General features: G+C 42.7%; 1 protein-coding gene across 2 annotated transcripts in view; it reads left to right on the top strand.

Annotated features, from left to right (window-relative positions):
* Positions 1-22,047, top strand: part of ALA2 (aminophospholipid ATPase 2) — a 426,245-nt gene that overhangs the window by 85,724 nt on the left and 318,474 nt on the right. For both annotated transcript variants that reach the window (XR_016266798.1, XM_089458821.1), the window contains exon 7: positions 15,363-15,529. Coding sequence is in view for 1 of the 2 variants with exons in the window: in XM_089458821.1 (XP_089314947.1) it covers positions 15,363-15,529 (167 nt within the window). In the remaining variant the exon portion in view is untranslated. The remainder of the gene's footprint in view (positions 1-15,362; positions 15,530-22,047) is intronic.

The raw sequence follows: 22,047 nt of genomic DNA on the forward strand, positions 1-22,047 counted from the left end.
CCCAACAGAGAATAAACTTGGCAGAAGTACCTCTATCCGAAGACAGATATTTTGGCAGATCCAACAACTAGATGAACAAACCCCACAGGTGACTGCGCTGTCCCCAGTAGTGTGCATGTGAAAATTTCTGAATCTAATACATCAGAAACCCCTACTGCAATATCTGGTTTATTATGTCCTACTTGTTCTTTACATTAACAAGTTATTTAATAATATGAAAATCGAAATAAACACAATTGCAACTTTCACAAATATACAAAGCAATGACTGGAATAAACTGAGACAACACAAGGGACATCATTATTTTTGGACAATCGTACTTGGAAAAAACCCAATGCGGGAAAACCGGTGCAACATATAGAGGGTTTTATTATTAAGCAGATTCTGAATACAACTAGGGTGTCAGAAATGGCTCACCCTTCAGAGAATTTCCTTAGCAGCAATACCTCGATCCAGAGACAGATATTCCGGAAAATTAGTAGCCGGATGAACGATCCCACAGTGACTCCGGCTATTCCTTGTGCTGGACAGCAAAAGCTGCTCCACGCACCCTTTGGACCTGCATCACCCTCTTAGGGATTGCGTCACCCTCTCTGGCTCTGCGTCAACCACTCAGCTCTCAGTCTGTCTCATTGAATCACCTCAGTGCAGCGTCTGAAGCCCTTTGTGTCACCTCCTTTGGCCCTCTGCGCCCTCTGCACTGGTCTCCTTAGCCTCTGCGTCAACCCTTGCAGACTCTGCGTCAGCCTTCCTAGGCTCTGCGCTGCCTCTTCCGGTACTCTGCTGCCTCTTTGTTATGTATTCCGCGGCCTCCTGCCGAGCTGACCCTCACTGCAACTGATCACTTTTTCGATTTCCTCAGTAAATCTCGCCCCAAAAAATCGAATCGACTGATCTCTCTTGGTGTCTTGGTGTATCTCCAACTTACCCTCAAGCCTCCTCTTATACTTTCCGTGTTGACGATTCAACGACCGAGATTAAGTCTCTAATCAACGGCTAAGATTAGATCTGACTTGATCCTTGTTATTTAGAACTTTCTCACCCATATTATATTAATACACATTAATATTTTAATTTTCCTAAGTTTAGACTTAGGGTTTCATTAAAAATATTAATTATTTTAATATCTCTCCATTCGGTGGAATTTACTCAAACGATTTCTGGGTCTTGGAGATCTCATGTGCCTTAGCCTCTCCACCAATTTTCATGGCTAGAGCACATCCGATGCTACCAAAACTCAATAGTGCAACGATGGCTACTCCCATCTCTGCGCTGGGACTGCATCACCTCGTCTAGGAGCTGCATCACCCTCTCGGTGAGCCTTCTTGGCTTAGAAATCGATCTGCTGAATTGATTCCCAATCCGCCTCACAGAAACCCCTGTGATGCCTCTGCGTGACTGCGTCAACCCTCCAGCCTCTGCATCACCCTCCTGGAGCTGCGTTGTCTCTCCCTGGTGCTGCGCTGCCTCTCTGTTATGTATTCTCGGCCTTGGACGAAAGTCTTGCTGTTGAACTGCCCCTCTTTGTACTAGAAGCTTATTCCGAAATTCTCAGCAAACCACGCTCAAGAATTTCGATCTAGCAAAAGTGTTGCTCTCACTGTGTGCATCCTCCAATTGACCCCAAGCCTTCCTTTATACTTTTCCTGTTGAGAAATCAATGATCGTGATCTGATCTCTAATCAACGACTAAGATTAAATTAGACTTGATCCTCGTGTTGATTTGGGGTAGCATCGGATGTGCTCTAGCCATGAAAATTGGTGGAGAGGCTAAAGTACATGAGATCTCTAAGAACCAGAAATGGTTTGGGGAAATTCCACCTGTTTAGAGAGATATTAAAATAATTAATATTTTTAATGGAGTTCCTAAGTCTAAACTTAGGAAAATTAAAATATTAATGGGTATTAATATAAAACTAGGTGAGAAGGTTCTAAATGACATGGATCAAACCAAATCTAATCTTAGCTGTTGATTAAATATTTAATTTCGGTCGTTGAAGACTCAACAAGAAAAGTATAAGAGGAGGCTTGAGGATCAGTTGGAGATACACCAAGTCGATTAGTCAGTGCGATTTTCTGGAGCGGAGTTTGCTGAGAGAAATCGAACCAGTGATTAGAGTTGCAGCAAGGGGTAGTGAGTGCATAGTAGAGAGGCAAAGATAGTGCCGGAAGACCAACACAGAGAAAGAGAAGGCTACGCAGAGCCAACAAGAGCCACGCAGAGGGCTAGAGGGATTGCGTAGAGGCTACTAGGGCCTGTGTGGGTGACGCAGAGGGTTCCAGGCTGACGTAGAGGCCAGGAGGGTTGACGCAGAGCCTCAAAGAGGCGTTGGAGAGATTTTCGTGGAGTAGACTTGCCAAATATCTGCTTCTGAAGAGAGGTATTACTGCCAGATTGATTTCTATGTAGGGTGAGCCAGTTTGGCACCCAGTTGTACTCAAGAAAAGTCGCTTAATAATAAAACCCTCAGAACTGCTGCACCAGTTTTCCCAAGTTGGGTTTTTCTGGGGACGATTGTCCAAAAACAACGGTGTCCCTTGTGTGTTTGTCTGTTCTTTCAGTTGATGATCTGTAGATGGTTGACACTGCATTTGTGTTTATTTTTAGTATTTATATGGTTAAATAAGTTGTTAAGAAATTAAACAAGTAGGTGAAATACACCAGATAGTGCAGGAAGAATTTCTAATGGGTTAGACTTAGAAATTTCAACATGGTATCAGAGGATTGCAGATCATAGGAGAGTTGAAGGCACCAACTAAATCATAAAATTTGTAGCAGAAACCACTGTCTCGAGAGACAGAGTTGTTTCTAAGCAGAAGGCAAGAGAGGAGGAGTGACGCAGAGGGCCTCCGTCATCATTTCAAGCCAGAAAGAGGGCCAATGCAGAGGCAAAGAGAGGCAAAAGAGGCTCACAAAGAGCCACGTCATCCTACTAAGTCAGGTAGGCTTGACGTAGTTGTCTAGAGGAGCGATTCAACCTTGCCAGGATTGCGCAGAGCTGAGAGGCTCAGTTTCTTCAGCTGCTGGGGCCTAGGGAGCTGTGGGCAGATTGTGGATTGTGAAGTTTGTGGGGTGTTGTTGCTGTCGAAGCAAAACAGTGCCTAACGGGACAGAACCAAGGTAGAGGGAGTCGCTACCTAGGTAGATTTCCAGCCAAGAAATCCAGATCAGTGTTGCAGGAGCAAAGGGGATCAGAGAGGAGCGGTTCGAAAGTTGGCAGGAGGATTTCCAGGGGGAAATTGAGATTCAGAGGTAGTTGAGGAGAGGATTTCTTAGAGGGAAATCAAGACTTAGAGGGATTCTAAAAGAGAACTTCCAGGAGGGAAGTAGAGACTCAGGGGGAGTCGATGAGAAGAGCGGAGATGGCAATGAACAGACTGAGGGATCAGGACAGGTTGGATGGGGCATCCAACTTTGTCATCTGGAAGGCCATGATCATGTATGTTCAGCATAAACATTGCATCAAGGCCTTCGCCTTCAGAGCCGTGGCTATCCCAGTCGACCCAATTGATAACGAAAGATATGAGGATGCAATGGCCAAGGCAAAGTGCATAATCCTTGATGGGGTCAAGGATCAAGTAGTTCAGCATATTGTCGAGAAGAATACGACAAATGAGATGTGGGATACTTTGACAACATTGTATAAAGGCACTTCCGTGCAGAGGAAGATGCTACTAGAGAATCAGTTGTGGTTGTATCAGATGCAGAAGGGGGAGTAGATAGATCTATTCCTTAGCAGGTTGCAGGAGATTCGGGACCAACTTACTTCCATAGGGGCCATGTCGGATCGAGAGTTCATGGTGAGGACCGCTTGAACGCAATCTCCGAGGAGTGGGAGACATTTGTCCAAAGCATTTTCGGTAGAGCGCATCTTCCAGGTTGGGAAGAGACGTGGGCAACTCTTCGCCAAGAAGAGATCAAACTATCAGTAGTCATTTTCTCCTCTATCTTCATGAGCTCCTCACTCACTTACTGTGACTATCAGTAGTCATTTTCTTCTCCTCTATCCAGTTATTCCTTTGAAGGACCATCTACAAAACATAATTTGGAATCCTGCAGGTAGAAAGTCATTTAGACTTGTAGCTGTCACATTACTACAGAAAAGTGACAGACCTCATAGACAAGAGTCTATGAATTTTTTCTACATTGGGAGTCTGATGCAGGAGCATCTTGCTCAGAATATTTATTGTTCATTTGGTTGATTTAGGGGGTGATGTTTTTAATTATTTTTATGAATTTTGTATAAATTGAGTGGAAATCTATGTGTGAGGCTTTCAGTTGTGAAATATTCTCAACTATGTGAGAATATCAGGGATAATTAATGTGTGTAGATCTCGTAGAAATCTTAGGGATTACGAGATCCTTAAATAGGAATTAGTTGAGTGATTTATGGAGAAGATTATGGATTTAGAATAATCCATAACTATGTACTTATTTCTATAAATGTAAGCCTGCGAGGAGAGTGAGATATAGTTTTTAGAAGATTAGAGAGAGTTAGAAAAAGCTAAGTAGTGGAGTGAATAGATCAGAGCACGAGATGTTCTGTACATATATGTAAATCCTGTTATGAATGAAGAAAGGAGTTTGTGTGTTAAAACGTGTTTCTGCGTGATTTTATTATGTGATTTGATTATTTAAATCGTAGGCTGAACCTCTCTGTATCTCGTGAATACTGTGCCTGGATGTATTCGAAATCCCGAAGAATATAGTTTAGAACCAATCTAAACTTGGCGGAAGTGTTAAGTTAGGCGGAATGAAGAAACCTCGACAAAATTCGTGTTAAACTCAGGAGGAAACCAGAACCATCCGATCGATTAGATCCGTTAGATCTAACAATCATTGCGTACCAACAAGCGTGGCGTTAATCAGAATAGAAGGGTGGTATTTGTGGATGGTAAGTGGTTTCTCTCGCGGCTTCAAAACCGTAAGCGGTATTTAAAAATCAGACGCAATCGTTTATATAACTGAGTTAATAACCTAGTTAATCTGGATTGTCCGTTTAAAAGGATCAGATCCGACGGTAGTTGCTCGGAAAAATGCACGGAGTTTAATACAAATTTCGGACCCGATGAGTTATCAATTGTGGTTTAATCTAGTTGGATTCCGGATTGATCGCAGCCATTCGTTGTGAAGGGACGTGATCCGATGGTGATCGCGTGGTAAAGGTGCGAGTGATTTAATTCCAATTCCGGACCTGAGAAGGTTATTAACTGCAATTGTATTTCTTTCGGTTCCGTGGTAAAAGTGAAGTTTCGTCGTATTCTAGGTAAATTAAGTAATTCTGCTATTATAGCAGAATAACGAAGTTGAAGGTTTGAACGGGGTTTTCTTAACTTGTTTTGAGTTCCGCTAAAGAGATGCGGGGTCTGATAATTTAATTAAACAAGGTTTAATTAATTTAATTCCAAATTTATGTGTCAGCGAAGTTTCACCCCATCAAACTCCCTCTCATCTGTTGTTGCTGCAACTGGAACAAATGCAACTTAGAAGCATCCTAAATATTGAATCATCTATGTTTGTTGCAACTGTCTCATGAGTCCTGACTGCTACTAGCCACTGCACTGTCCACTGAAGAATCTGCACTGTTGCTGACTCTGCACTCCAGCCAACACTGCACTGTTCTCCTCAGCATCTGACTGCCACTAGTCTACAACCATCACTCTGGAATCTGACAACATCTCTGACACTGATCCATCTTGCTACTGAATATTATGGGCCCTGGTAGCAAGGTAATGATCCATGAGGAGGACACCTCAATGGACTCTGCCTATGTCTACGCTGCTCTGGGACCATAGCTCTAGATTGCCCCACCTCTCTCCTGGAGGGATAACTGCAAACACTGCGAAGTCTTCCACTAGCCTGGAGGACAACTTATCGATGTCAGCGGACGTTGATGCCTGGTCTTGCTTCTCTTGCTTGTCCTTCTTCCTAAAAGGGCACTGCGTATCGTAGTGGCCGAACTCACCACATCTAAAGCACTTGACCTTTGACAGGTCCTTCTTCTTCTTCTTTCCCCTTGCCCCTGATTGGGACCCTTAGATGCTAGGGCCACATTTTCTTCTTCCTTCTCACCCTTCATGCCCTTGCTGCTACTGCTACTGATGGTACTCTTTACTAGAGCCCGCCTCAACTCCTCCTGCTGTAGATCGAACCACATCCTGTCCCATTTAGGCAATGTGTCTCTGCCCAAGATACTTTGGACAAACACTTACCAATCATTTGAGACACTATTCAGTGCCAATCGTACAAGTTCTGTGGGTTGGGGTGCCTCCCCAATGGCTGCAAGCTAATCTCGGATTTCCTAAATCCTGGTGAGGAAGCCATCTATGCTTTTGCCCTTTTGCATCCTGTTAAAATTGGCAACTAGAGCGAAACTACATGTGGGTCATCTTATTTATGGCAACTGATATTTTTCTTGGATTCCTCTCTCCGAGAGGTGTAGGATTGATCTAAAGATCATCCGACTTTGACATGTATTTATGGAGATACGAATTTATTTGTATTATTTGACAATTTGTCATGGTTGGTCAGCAACCAAATTACCCCATCTTATCCTCAACGTCGCATTATAAATAGAAAAGGTCTTCAAGTCATTTGATACACTCATCTCTTGTGATCTCTCTCTCCACTCGTTTGGGTTTTGGTGGAAGGAGAGGTCTAAAGGAAAGAAAAGGACAAAAGGCTCAATGGGTTCCTCATCCCACTTCCCAGATGAGGACAAGCTCTGTGAAAAGTCTGACTATCACAGATGGAAGATGTCTCTTGATCTGACATTGGAAGAACAAGAAGTGCTGGATTATGTGAAGGGTAAAATCCCTGATCCTCCATCAAATGCACTGACTGCTACAAAGAACAAGTACACCGAGGGCGAAGTCAAAGCGAAGAAGATTATCAGAGATTACATTGACAAGCGTCTGGTGGCTTACATCTTTGATCTAAACACCTCCAAGGAAATCTACGATAGAATGGTAAGCATGTTCAAGGTTAGAGATGCAAATCAAATTTTGTTCCTCAAAAATAAGTTGAAGGATATTAAGAAGGGCAAGGACGAGGATATTCAATCCTACTTCTTAAGGATCACTGAGATCAAGAATGATCTTCTATCGATTGGAGAAATCATATCTGACAGGGAACTTACTATCACTACCCTTGGAGGACTCCCAACCGAGTGGTATATATTTAGAACTAGTATTCTCAATAATGATCGAATTCGAAGATTTGAAGAATTGATGTCAAGATGCATTTAGGAAGAAACAAGAATGGTGGAGCAAGAAATGCCTTCTAATAGAGGCAACCCTATTGCTTTCTCCGCTTATGTCAAAAGGAGAAATAATGCAGGGTCTAAAGATCACTTCAATGCAAAGCCCAAATCTAAGGGTGGAAGGAAGGGAAGATGCTTTGCTTGTAATAAGTTTGGCCATTATGCGAGGGAGTGTCCAAATAGAAGGGACACATCACATGATGATGATCACAATCATTCCAGGTGCAACTTCAATAATCGAATGAATGACAGGTACAATGACAAAGGAAAAAGGAATGCAAGACATCATGGAAATGGTCGACCCTCCAAGAAAGCAAGGAACTCCAGGTATGAAGAATCAAATGTTGTTTCTGATAAGCAAAAGGAGTATTATCTTATATCGGCCCTCTCCACTACCTCTCCTCTGGACACTTTGGGAAATTGGCTTATTGATAGTGGTGCTTCAAGGCACTTCACCGGATACAAGGAAGCGCTCTCTAATTTGATAGAGAAGAAAACAAACTTGGAGATTATTCTTGGAGAACGATGCCACCTATCCCGTAAAGGGTGTAGAGAATGTTACTCTTCAATGGATCAGGGTAACACGATTCATTTACAAGAAGTTCTTTATGTACTTGATCTCAAGAAGAACCTGGTGTCCATTTCGGAAATGGAAGACAAAGGTTACAAGGTGGCATTCATCGATGGAAAGGTACGTGTTTGGAAAAGGAATTTTAAAGATGCTTTTACTCTTGGGTTCAGGGTTGGCACTTTGTATCAAGTTGTAGGAAGTCCATTGGGGACCATGTCGTGTGACACATCTCTTCAATGGCACCAAAGGTCTGCCCATCTTCATTGTAAGGCCCTACCCGATGTAAGACAGATGATGACAGGGATACCTGAATTCAAAGAAAAGAATGAAGGTACATGTCCGAGATGTACTGAAGGAAAACTTACAAGGGGACCATTCCCCTCAAGTAATAGCAAAACCTTAGATATGGAACAACCCGAGGGGTTTGAGGTTCATTATCAGAAACCTCATATTTGCAGGTTGAAGAAAGCTCTCCGTGGTTTGAAGCAAGCACCCTAGGCTTGGTGTGAGAAGATTGACAGCTATTTGATGAAGCTGAGATTCACTAGGAGTGAAGCCGATCCAAACCTTTGCCTTAAGGTTATGGATGATAGACCTCTCACACCAGTGATTTATATGGATGACCTATTTTTGACAGGTGCAGGCCCTCTCATTTACAGACATAAGAGGGAGTTGGATTCCGAATTTGAAATGGTGGACTGCAAGCCTGAGACTACCCTGATGGAGCTTAACTTTAAGAAGTTATGTGGTAGTGCTGTCAGACTTGAATTGGGAAATGCCTCTGAGTTTTGTCAACTCGTAGTAGCATTGATGTTCTTGGTGAACTCCCGTCCGTATATATGTTTTGCAGTTAGCATGTTGAGCCAACATATGGTTGAGCCTCATCACTCACATTGGATTGGTGCCAAGAATCTTCTGAGATATCTTCGGGGCACAATCACTCATGGATTTAGGTTCACTACCAGAGCTATAAGGCTGCTTGGCTATTTTGATGCTGATTGGGCAGCCAGTATGGTGGATCGCAAAAAGCACTTCTGTGCGCTGTTTCTCTTTGCGTTCTGCTTCGATATCCTGGATGACCAGGAAGCAAAAGTCGGTTGCTTTGAGCACCACTGAGGCTGGATACATAGCTATGAGTATGGCCTTGTGTGAGCTGTCTGGTTGGAGAAGCCCTTCAGTGAGCTGTTTGGACACGCGCTGGATACCACCGTGATCCTCTGTGACAACCAGAGTGGGATTCGATTGTGGGAGAATTCCATATTTCATGATCGCTCCACGCACATAGACATCAGGTACCACTTTATCCAGGATATGGTACAACGAGGAGCAATAAGGCTCCATCACATTGGAACTGATGTGCCGGTTGCTGATATTCTGACGAAGCCCCTGGGAAAGGTCAAATTATTGACTCTCCAAGAATGACTAGGAATCGTGGAGAGTCCCTCTCCTGAGTGTCCTGTATGATATGGATATTGATTTCTGGGAGCTCCAGGGGGGCTTGGGGTACTTCTTGGAGCGATGAGAAACCATAGGGTGAGTGGATCAACCTTCCCCTAGTGGTCTGCAATGTAGGCAGGATGAGTGGTTCATCCTTCTCCTACCGAGACACAATCATAGGGTGAGTGGTTCAGCCTTCCCCTAGTGATTTGTTGTCTACAGGGTGAGTGGTTCAACCTTCCCCTGGGATACCCCATGGCGACACGTAGGCTGGATGAGTGGTTCATCCTTCTCTTGCTAAGACATCCTACCCATGCAAGTCTGGGACTCATGGGAAGTACCTCTCATCTGGCCAATGAGTAGGGAAATGAGGATAGGGACCATAGTACTACCAATGGATGCATCGTGTACTACCATACTCCCTATGCTAGGATGATATTGATCTGGGATCAATTGGAAATGACTTCGGGTCAGTAAGAGTGCTATTAGACACTCCTTATATGGGACTGACTTCGGGTCAGTAGAGAATGGTATGATACATTCTCGATCACTTCTTCTTCTTCATAGTTCAGCAGAGCAGAGCAATGCAGTGTAGGGCATTGCATTGATGGCAGAGATAGTATGGACCTTCAGATGGATTAGCAGATGGAGTTCTCCCTAGTTGAGAGGGAGTGTTAAAATTGGCAACTAGGGCCAAACTCCATGTGGGTCATCTTATTTATGGCAGCTGATATTTTTCTTGGATTCCTCTCTTCGAGAGGTGTAGGATTGATCTAAAGATCATCTGACTCCAACATGTATTTATGGAGATACGAATTTATTTGTATTATTTGACAACTTGTCAAGGTCGGCCAACAACCAAATTACCCCAACTTATCCTCAACGTTGCATTATAAATAGAAGAGGTCTTCAAGTCATTTGATACACTCATCTCTTGTGATCTCTCTCTCCACTCGTTTGGGTTTTGGTGGAAAGAGAGGTCTAAAGGAAAGAGCCCTAATTGCAGCCCTATACGCAGTCCTAAAGGGAGGAGACATAGCCACAGGAAAAGAGAAGGATCTGGCCGCAGTCAAGAGGAGAAATATACACAGTCAAGGAGGCTTTTATATGCAGCAAGAGGAGGCTCTTATACGCAGCAAGGGGAGGCTTTAATCCGTAGCCAAGAGGAGCTTCTATACACTGTCCTAAAGGGAGATCTAGCCGCAGGTCAAAGGTGCCTTAATCCACACTTAAAGGGAGGCCCTAATTTGCTGTAAGGGGAAGCCCTGAACGCAACTGGAAAGTGTCTTATCTCAGCATTAAAATGCATGGATAGACATCGTGTTTGCTGTAGGTGACTGTGTGATAAAGGAAGTTGATATAGTCATGCCTTAAGGACTGTTTGATAAGCCACAGTTATACATTGAAGGAAAGCGTTGAAGTATGCTCCTTATATCAACATATGTACACAGTTAGATGCTTGAAAGTGCTGTTGTGTTGATGATGTTTATGTAACTGTTTTGAGGACATTTACTTCAGAGTTGCTATGTGCTAGGCCATAGGCCATAGCATCATAGCAAGGGTTTCTTAGAGCTGCTCTTTTGGATTGTTTGGAGATTGTGAAGGAAGTTTAAGTCAACTTCAGGTGCCCTTATCAGATCAACCATCCATCACAGTCAAGGGAGTTTAGGGCTGCATATTGTGCCCTAACCAGAATTGCTGGAGCAGCTAGCAATTGGAGGAATGTTGCATTAGGATATGCTACAACACTCTTAATGATTGAAGATTGTCATAATGATGTACTTTCTACTGCTGTCATAAAATCTCAGATTTGTATATTTGTACTATTTCTCTCTCTGCTAAACTATTAAAGAATATAAGAAGAATTGATCAAGGGTTTCCCCACATTGGGGTTTGTCCCTGGTTGGTGCCGCATCTTGTGTTCTCTTGTCTTGGCTTGTCTTCTACTGTTTATGTTAATGTTCTATCTGCATTTTACTATCATGCTGATGTGATTGCTAATCTGGAAATTGATATTGGGCTAACATGAAAATTTGAAGTAAATTGCTTTAAGCATAGAACATACCAAAAATTAACACATCCTTATGCTCCTCAACTTCTCCTGGAGAAACATCTTCCGCTGCTCGGAAGAACTCTGAAATAGCTTAGAGAGAGCATCCCACATCTCCTTGGCCGTACCTTTGTCTATCACATGTGAGACTAGATGATCTCAGACTCCATCCAAAATCATCCGCTTTGCTTTGCCATTTCTTTTCTGTACTCCTTGAGTTGATCGACATCCTGGGGTATTGCTACCACATTCTCCACATAGGCATTCAGGTCATAGTCATCCAGAAGGAAGGACGTCCTAGCCTTCTAGATGACATAGTTGGAAGCTCCCTCCAACCTATCCTGATCTCTAAGCCCAACTGTGGCTATCTCTAGAATTGGTCGAAATTGTCCCTCTTTCATTCTGCTTGGCTGCTAACTCTGCTACACACACTCCCTTTTGGAGTGAGGAAATCTGGGGACAACTACTGCCATCTGCAACTGGAAAAATTAGATCTCTAAAACTCGAGTTCCCCTGAGATACTTTCCCTTTGTGTGTGCTATTTGTCTTCCACCCAATGTTGATTTTGCTGCTGCAAAACCCTTGACGCCCAAACATGGAATCTGCCCAGTGAAAATAACTGAGTTGCTGCTCCCTATGCTTGTTGGAATCACTGAATCTGGCAAGCCAAATTTTTCTGCGAACCTGCACTGAAAAATCGAATTTCCCCAAGCAATTCATTCTGCCTGGCTTAGGCTCTACATACCTCTAGAAACTACTCCCTCTGAACAACGAATTTCTGCCTTCGCTTTTGAGCTTCCCCGTCATATAAATCACACTCTGATACCATGTGAAAATTTCACCACTGAAATCCTATTGCAACAACTGGAATTAATTCTTCTAATTGTTAATTAATTTAACAATTTATTTGCTACGACAAATATTGAATAAATCACACTGCAACTTTCACAAATAAAACTGCAGAAAATAATAGTGCTAGAAACTGAGAAATATACTAGCAAAAAAATGACACACTGACTTTTTGGACAAATGTCCCCAGAAAAACCCAACTTTGGAAAACTTGTGCAACAACTGGGGGTTTTTATTATTATGCAGTAGTGAAATTCTGAGTTCAATCTATGGATGCCCAATTGGCAATCCAAATAGCAAGAAATTTGGCCAAAATTATCTATAAGGGAATTTCCCTTCCTCCACGAGCAACCCGACACAACTTCACTTCAGAAACTCGTCCTCCTGGACCCCTCACGTTGGCTTCTACGCAGTGCTTACGCAGACCTTTGGACGTCTAGCCCGTAACTGCCTCTGATCAAGTCGTTCTGCTTGTCTCCGCTGAGAAAAATGATTCTCCGCCTTCTGGAAGACTTTCTAGGCCTCTGGAAGTTGAATCAATTTTTCCCACAGCTAAATCAAATTGTTCTCTGAAGGTGACTGCGCAGTCCTCTGCGCTGGCTCACTCAGAATAACTTGACTTCTTGTTGCTCCCTCTCTGGATTTGGAAAACTTCCTCCGGATCACTGTCCCTGCCCCTCTCTGTCTTTGCTTCCCTTCTGAAGCTCGAACTCTTCTTGCAACTGACTGTTGCTCTTTGGAAAATCAAACTCTCCAAGGAAATCGAACTCTGTGTGTCTCACAATTGTGTTCTCCATCTACCCATCAACTTCTTATAATCTTCTGTTGGACCTCCAACGACCAAGATTCAAAATTAATCAAGGACCCAAATTATTTCACAGTTGATCCGTGTGAGTTTCTAGATGATTCATGCCTTATCTCAATTAATTATGATTAATTAACCAGATTTCTTAAGTTTAGACTTAAGAAATAATTAAAAATAGGCTAATAATCTAATTGAGACACATCTAGGTGGAATTTCCAGAAACAATTTCTTGGTTATGGAGAACTCCCATGTTTTAGCCTCTCCACAAAGTTTCGAGACTATAATAAAAATGATATTTTAACGTCCACGAGACTAAAAATAGTCTATGGGACCATTGGTTCCCTGCTTTTCGCCTTTTGCAATTCAATCCTTTTCTTATTCAAATTGATGATGAGCTGGCCCAACCTTCCAACAATCCCCTCGTTGAAAAGACAATGCCAAGAAACCGATGCTAACATATTCCCATAACTTTCTTTGATGTCTTTGAACACATCACATTCCAAAATGAAATGTTTTTCCTATTCCACTGCCCCAGATGTGAAAAATGTACACGCTCGTTCTTCCCAAGCTTCTTTAGGTCTTTTCCACTGTCCTGTTTCACATCAAAGTTGATGCGAGTTGGTTATTAATTGAGCAATAAGAAACTTTGCCCTCCATGGAATGCTAGCTCCAATGAACTCTTTTTGTTGTAGATCACACGTAGGGTTGAATTCCTCAATGTAGTACTTCTTTATACCCAACTCTTTTCCCCATACCTGTTTACGAAACTTCTCCATAACAAAATTCTTTAGCTCCTTGCTATTTGTGGGACAAGCATTGAAGTAGATATTCCATTTTTGAATCCATGTGTGATTTTGTCTCATCCGTGTTTTCTTTCTTTCACTCATGCCTTCCTTGAAGATAACATCAGGCCATCTACCTACTCCCATTTGCTCAATTCTTTATAGATATCTTATGAGTGCACCACAACAATTGCTTCGTTGGGAGTTGCTCCGGTTTCACTTAACATTATCTCATAAGGTACTGAATTTTTTATTTTGAACTTGCTCATGATCAAACTTTTTTGGATTTCTCAATTTGTTTCCATTTTGAGATGGGGGTGCTGCTAGCCCACAATTCACACCCATATAGCATCACTGGACAAACTAGGAGTCCAAATAGTACTTTAATGGTTTTCCAATCCCATAACTCTGCCTCTTTACATCTGTTTTAAAGAGCAAATTATGCTTTCCACCCTCCTAAAATTCTCTTCTTTCTGCAGTCCTCCCAATTAAGTTTGTTGTTGAAATCAATCCCGAGGTACTTGTACTCATTTACTTCTTCAAGAGTGTTGCCTTCAAAGAAGAACGTATGCTGACTTTGCTTCCTTTTATTAGAGAAAATCATTACTTTGGTTTTGCTAGTATTGACTTGCATCCCCACTGCTCTACGAAAATGCTCAAGGGCATATAGGCGCGTCTGCAATCCATGGGCTGATTTAGATGTCAATACAAGATCATCAACATATGAAAGAAACTTTATCACAAACTCCCCCAACCGAACACCATCTCCACCTTGTAGATTTAGCTACTCTAACAGTTTATCAATATATAAACCAAAATGATGTGGGGATAGAGGGCAACCTTGCTTGACTCCAATGTCACTTCTAAAGCTTTTTGAAATACCTGCTGAGGTTCCAATTTTGACTTTCACCTCTTCATAAAGTCTATTGACAGCGGCTCTATAATGCAAAGGAATTTCAAGTTCTTCCATTCTACGCCACAACTTATCTCTAGGGACTGTGTGAAATTCATTTTTGAAGTCAACAAAGCAGCAGAATACTTCTTCTTTGTCTTCCCAAACCTCTTCAATAATTTGTGTCAATGTAATACCATGATCCGCTGTAGAATGCTTCGGCCTATAACACCTCTAATGCTACAAAAACTAACACTTTAGTCATAAAGGGAGAGTGGGATTTCCAGATTCTTTGGCACCTCTTAAGCCTCTCTTTTCATTGTCCTTTTTGGCCCATTTCCTGTTAAGGTGATTTGTAATGGCTGATTTCTTTAAATTTGTTCAACAATTGCGAAGTTTTATCACTTTACTGTTTAGCTTGCTTTATGGCAATGATTTACTTAGCTTTCTTATGTATTTATGGTGGTAATTTCATTCCTGTTACATCATGCATACACTTGCTGAGTGTGTCACAATACGAATCAGAGGTTTGTTAAAGGCACACACTTAAGGCATTCATTTTAGATAGGGATGTAGGGTATAATTGATGCAGTAAGAGAAACAGGCATGTAAAACTTAAGTTGACATTGATTAAATAGCTTTAACTTTTCCAGAATTGGAGTGTTGAGAATCGAGATCAATGATTCAGTCTATTTTCTTGATCTTCCTTCACAGGGAATGAAACAAAATTGGGTATGACCAGAGGTCTGCCAGAACCCAAACTTACAGCTGTAGATGCAATGATTGACAAGTTAACTGGTGCAATCTTTTTGTTCCAGTTAGTTGTGGTCGTGATTCTAGGTGTTGCTGGGAATGTTTGGAAAGCCTCTGAAGCACGAAAGGTATGACATCTATCTGAGTCATTAGACTTTAGTGATTTATAGAGATTGTGTTTCTTTAAGGAAAATAAACTGTTTCCAAATAAAACATAGCTGAAGGCTATCTAAACTAGGCTGTTATGAAGATGAAAGGAATTATTATTTTCCAATGGCATTGGCCTTACATGTGAAGCTTAGAAGACTGAATTCAATACTTAAATACAAGCCAGTAATGTTTGCCTCTTAAATGAGTGCTTGTTCAATAAGTGAATACATCCCTATAAAATTCACCTATTAAATTAGTGCCGTCTACTTACCAAATTAGATCCTGTTCAATAAGTAAATACATCTGTGTAACATTCACCTATTAAATTGGTGCTGTCTACCTATCAAATCAGCTCTTGTTGTAATAAATAAATATATGTGCAACTTTCACCTATCTAATTAGGACTTGTAGTTTTCAGGAGCATTTGGACATTTCCATACTCTCCTCTATTGCAGGTATATCTCTTTATCCAGAAGATGGAAAAGTTCCTCGGTTGATGTTGTACAAGCATCTTTAAGACATTTGAATGCCATTTCCAACTATTAATATCCAATTAATTGAATTTTCATACAAAGCTAACTGAGTAGATTCATGAAATTATGAGTATTAAGGATGTTACAAGTACAACAAAATCTTGCATTTCTTAAGATAAAGTCCTAAACTTCAAGTGTGAGTCCTTGTGTAATTAAGAGGAGGCCACTGTCACCTAACGAACCCTCTTCTCACCTCTGTTTGGCTCTCCTCTGGCTCAAGGGAGGTTCTCCCTACATTATCATTGCTAGGGATTTTAGGGCTTTGAGGGCGATTTCAAGATTTGAGTTCAAAGGGTCAGGAAGTCCCCAAACACACACAATCAAGAAATTACAAGGTGATTTCAAAGAGTAAATCCCAACAAAATGGTTTAAAGGATTTAAAAAAAGGAAAAAATGATGTGTTGAAATTTTTTGAATCTAACACATCAAAAACCCCTACTGCATTATTGGTTTACAATCTTCCACTTGTTCTTTACATTAACAAGTTATTTAATTGCATAAACATTGAAGTAAACACTATTGCAGTCTTTACAAATATACAGATCATGCATTGAAACATACTGAGACAATAACACAAGGGACACCGTTATTTTTGAACAGTTGTCCTTGGAAAAACCCAATTCAGGAAAACCGGTGCAACATATAGAGGGTTTGTATTATTAAGCAGATTTCGTGAATACAACTAGGGTGCCAGAAATGGCTCACCCAATAGAGAATATCCTTGGCAGTGGTACCTCTATCCAGAGACAGATATTCCGGAAAATCAACAATCAGATGATCAAACCCCACAGTGACTCTGGCTGTTCCCTATGTTGGATAGCGAAAGCTGCTCCAAGCACTACTCTGGAACTACGTCACCCTCTCTCGGCTCGGAATCTGCTGATCTGCTCCCAGTCTGCCCCACAGAATCTCCTCAGCGCTGCCTCTGAGGCCCAACGTCAGCCTCTACGGCTTCTGCGTCACCTGCGTTAGCCTTCTGTGTCCTTTGCGTCAGCTATTCGGCCTCTATGTCAGCCCTTCTATGGCTTGCGATGACTCTCCCCGCACTGTGCTGCCTCTTTGCTATGTATTCTTTAGCCTTGGATGAAAATCCCTTGTTGAACTGCCCCTCACTGCAACTCTTATCACTAACTCGATTTCCTCAACAAACCTTGCCCCAGAAAACGAATTCTTTGAGCACTTGGTGTATCTCCAGCTAACCCTCAAGCCTCCTCTAATACTTGTCCTGTTGATGAATCAACGATCGATATTAAGTCCCTAATCAATGGCTAAGATTAGAACTAGCTTGATCCTCGTCACTTAGAACTTTCTCACCCATATTTTATTAATACACATTAATATTTTTATTTTCCTAAGTTTAGACTTAGGAACCCATTAAAAATATTAATTATTTTAATAACTCTTCATCCGGGTGGAATTTCTCCAAACGATTTTTGGGTCTTGGAGATCTCATGTGCCTTAGCCTCTCCACCAATTTTCAAGGCTAGAGCATATCTGATGCTACCCAAAATCAACACTCGCTCTTAGTGAGGAATGTGCTCTATCAATGCTTCATCATAGAAGCATCACACTGATCCTTCGCATCGGTCCTCTATGCTGATGCTTGGCCCGTTGCCCCACATCCACTGCACTGTTGCTTCCTGTACTGCTACCCATGACACTGCCGCTGCCACTGCTACATTTGTATTGCAGCTCCCTCTCAACATGCTACACCATGCTGCCCATAGCACTGCCACTGCTAACTGCTGCACTGCAACTCAGTTACCGAGAAGTAAGTAACTGACTTCACCCAAACACTGACATCTTGGTTAGTCTGGAAGCCTCGTGATGCTGAAGCTACCTCTGCTGCTATCCTGTGCTCCCTCTGCTACCACTGCACTGTTGCAACCTCTTCTGTGCCTCTCGCATTGCTGCAACCTCCACTGTGCTGCTACAGACTTCTGCACTCTAGCACTGCCTTGCCGCTCCATCACACCTTGCTCCACCCGACACTTGTCATCATGCTACTGTCTTTAAGGGCTCTCGTAGCCGGATGTGATCCAAGAGTTTGGGCACCTCAAGGATCTTGCCCCCCTTCTGTAGTCCTCTCGACTACAGCTCCAAGTCTCCCCACCTCTTCTCTAGAGGCGCATGAGCACTCATGGCACAATCGTCATCAGTCTCGACATCCTTCTCTGCCTTTGCTGGAGTAGCCTTTGAGTCAAAAGCTTCTCCCTTGCCTTTCTTCCTGGGGCACTGAGAGGCATAATGTCCCAACTCCCCACAGTTGAAGCACTTGACCTTGGAGATGTCTTTCTTCTTCCTCTTCTGTAGCCCCTGCTATCCCGCTGATGCGAGCGCTGCATCCTCCTCCTCCTCCTTGATTCGAACTCCCTTACCGCTACTCCCCGCCTTGGTCAATCTCTTGAGCTCTTCTTGTCGAAGAGCTGCCCACATCTCCTCCCAATTGGGGAGAGTTGGTGACTGCATTTAGGGCAGTCCTGACCATGAACTCTGGATCCGGTGTAGACCCCACGGAAGTAAGCTGGTCGTGAATCTCTTGCAACTTGAGAGGGAAGGGATCTATCTCCTCTCCTTTCTGCATCTGATACTATCTTAGCTGATTTTCTAATAGCATCTTCCGTTGCATGGAAGAGCCCTGCTACAAGTTGGTCAGGGTCTCCCACATCTCCCTTCCTGTGTTTTTCTCAGCAATGTGTGGTACTACATGATCTTTGACCCCATCTAGGATCATGCACTTGGCCTTAGTCTGGGCCTCCTCGTATTTCTTCAATGGATCAATGTCGATCGGTTCAGCAACAACCTTCAAGGCATAGTCCTTGATGCGATGTTTGTCTAGGATTGCCTGAAACATGACCTTCCAGATGACAAAATTGGATGCTCCGTCCAATTTGTCCTAATCCCTCAACCCATTCATTGCCATCTCTGCTCCTCTTCTCTAGACTCCCTCCGAGTCTTGATTTCCCTCTCGGAAATCCTCCGGCTAACCGTCGAATCATTCCTCTCCAATCCTCCTTTGCTGCTGCAACCCGAATCTAGATTTCTTGGCTAGAAATATCTCGAGGTAGTGCTTCCCTCTACCTTGGTTGACTGTCCTTAGACACTGTTCTGCATCGATAGAAACAACATCCCACCAACTACTTAAATCAAACTCTGCACACTTCCTTAGCCCTGGCAACTTGAAGAATTTGAGCCCTTCAGGCTCTGCACAATCTCTGTGTGGGCTGAATCTGCTCCTCCTGGCCAACTATGTCAATCCTTCCTGGCTTAGAAAGATGATGTGGCTCTGTGTGAGCCTGATCTGCCCTTCTCTGCCTCTGTGCTAGCCCTAATGGCTGACGCAGCTACTGCGTGGGCTCCTCCCAACTACTGCGTCTTCCTCTCTCGGCTCAGAATGCTGATGCAGGCACTGCGTGAGCCTCTGTGTCACCTCTTTTGCACTGCGTCACTCCTCCTTCTGCCTCTCTGGCTCTGGAATAATGCTGTCTCTCGGGACAACTGCTTCTTTGCTACAAACTCTCAGATTTCTTGGCTGGTGTCTTCAGTCGCCTATGATTTGCAATTGGTTTGATACCATGTGAAAATTTCTGAATTTAACACATCTGAAACCCCTACTGCAATTACTGGTTTACAATCTCCCACTTGTTCTTTACATTAACAAGTTATTTAATTGCATAAACATCGAGGTAAACACTATTGCAACCTTCACAAATATATAGATCATGCACTGAAATAAACTGAGACAATAACATAAGGGACACCGTTATTTTTGGACAATTGTCCCCGGAAAAACCCAATTCGAGAAAACAAGTGCAACATATAGAGGGTTTGTATTATTAAACAGATTTCGTGAATACAACTAGGGTGCCAAAAATGGATCACCCAACAGAGAATATCCTCGGCAATAGTACCTCTATCCGGAGACAGATATTTCGGCAAATCAGCAATTAGATGATCAATCCCCACAGTGACTCCCGCTGTTCCCTATGCTGGACAACGAAAGTTGCTCCAAGCACTGCTTTGGAACTGCGTCACCCTCTCCCAGCTCAGAATCTACTGATCTGCTCCCAGTCTTCCCCACAGAATCTCCCGAGCACTACCTTTGAGGCCCAACATCAACCTCTATGGCTTCTGCGTCACCTGCGTCAGCTTTTCGTGTCCTCTGTGTTAACTCTTCGGCCTCTGCGTCGGCCCTTCTATGGCCTGCGCTGTCTCTATCGCCATTGCGCTGCCTCTCTGCTATGTATTCTTCAGCCTCAGATGAAAATCCCTTGCTAAACTGCCCCTCACTACAACTCTGATCACTAACTCGATTTCCTCAGCAAATTTCGCCCCATAAAATCGAATTCTTTGATCACTTGGTGTATTTCCAACTGACCCTCAAGCCTCCTCTTATACTTTTCGTGTTGACGAATCAACGAACGAGATTAAGTCCCTAATCAACGACTAAGATTAGAACTAGCTTGATCCTTGCCACTTAGAACTTTCTCACCCATATTTTATTAATAGACATCAATATTTTTATTTTCCTAAGTTTAGACTTGGGAACCCATTAAAAATATTAATTATTTTAATAACTCCTCATTCGAGTGGAATTTCTCCAAAATATTTTTGGGTCTTGGAGATCTCATGTGCCCTAGCCTCTCCACCAATTTTCAAGGCTAGAGCACATCCGATGCTACCCAAAATCAACATGATGGAGGATAGAAGATTAGTGCCTTATCTTGCCAATATATTTTTGGGGGCATATGGGGTCAAGGAGCAACTCTTTTCAAGAGACTTGGAGTAGATTTAGGCTCAACGACCAAGGCAGATCCACGCCTTTATCATAAAGGTTTTACCTAGGCATCCTCCAACCTTTGAAGATGGGATAAGGGAGTGAGTTTCACTCAGGTCATCTCAAAAGAGCTTGATCGAGGGCTTGAGGGAGAATGAGATAAAAATATCAGCAACACTTTGGTAAATAATTAATAACCATTATCCATAAACATAACCAATATGAAGAAAGACTAGCTACTCAAATGACCATGCATCTATTCAAGTTCTACCAATATTCATCAAGAAGAGAGAAGTATCTGTAACCCACCAAAAGTGGGTACCGCTAGGAGAACTTTTCTTCTACTATCTTCTTCCAGCCGACAACCAACAACCCTGTCAACCACCTAGTAGCCAATGTGTTGTGCCATTTTCTCTTTGCCACCTGAATCAGTTGTATGTTTCCTCGTCCATTTGTCAAGAGCACAAGTTAGAAGGTGGGCAATCCGATCCAAAAGATATGCTATTGATCATGCAATTTGGTGCTTATGCTTGTTTTTCATTTGGGCGTTTGGCATGGATCGTTGGGTGACTTGGAAGAAGGAAGGGTTTTGATCATGGTTTTGTTCCCTCACCTTAAATGTGGGGTTAATCTTCAGTCCTAGTCTTGTGGGACCTCCCCTATTGGCCAATGGCTTTAGGAAGGACACTACTTGGGAAACCCCAATTGAGATAGCGTGGTTCTGTTTTCCCCATTTCATATTTATCACTTCCCTCTGTCCATTATGAGCCCTATACTCCACCTCTCATCTATGGGTCCACGTAACCATTGGTCCACTGGGTTCTAGCACACCCCCTCCCTTCTCCACATATCTAGGTCAACCTTGGAAAACTTGCATCGAGAGGCTGACGCAACTAAAAGAAAAGTGAAAAGCATATCATGGCCACAAGCAAGAACAAAAGAAAAGGACGAGTATAAAATGCAAAAGATGACCAAGACATAACATTAAGCACGTGCACAAAAGCCAAGCTAGAGCTCTACCCCTTAACATTATGGTGTTCCTAGAACCAATGTTGCCTTGCCACATCATTAAAGGAACCCTTGCATGTACCAACCTCTTGTGGGCGATGGACTGCCCCACCTTTAAGGGGGTAATCTACTGCAACACACCATTCACAACATTCTCTCATTTTTCTAGAGCTTCGAG

This window comes from Pinus tabuliformis, chromosome 7 (assembly GCF_031772625.1).
Source record: "Pinus tabuliformis cultivar Carrire ecotype Pingquan chromosome 7, CPIR1, whole genome shotgun sequence".
NCBI classification, from domain to species: domain Eukaryota; kingdom Viridiplantae; phylum Streptophyta; class Pinopsida; order Pinales; family Pinaceae; genus Pinus; species Pinus tabuliformis.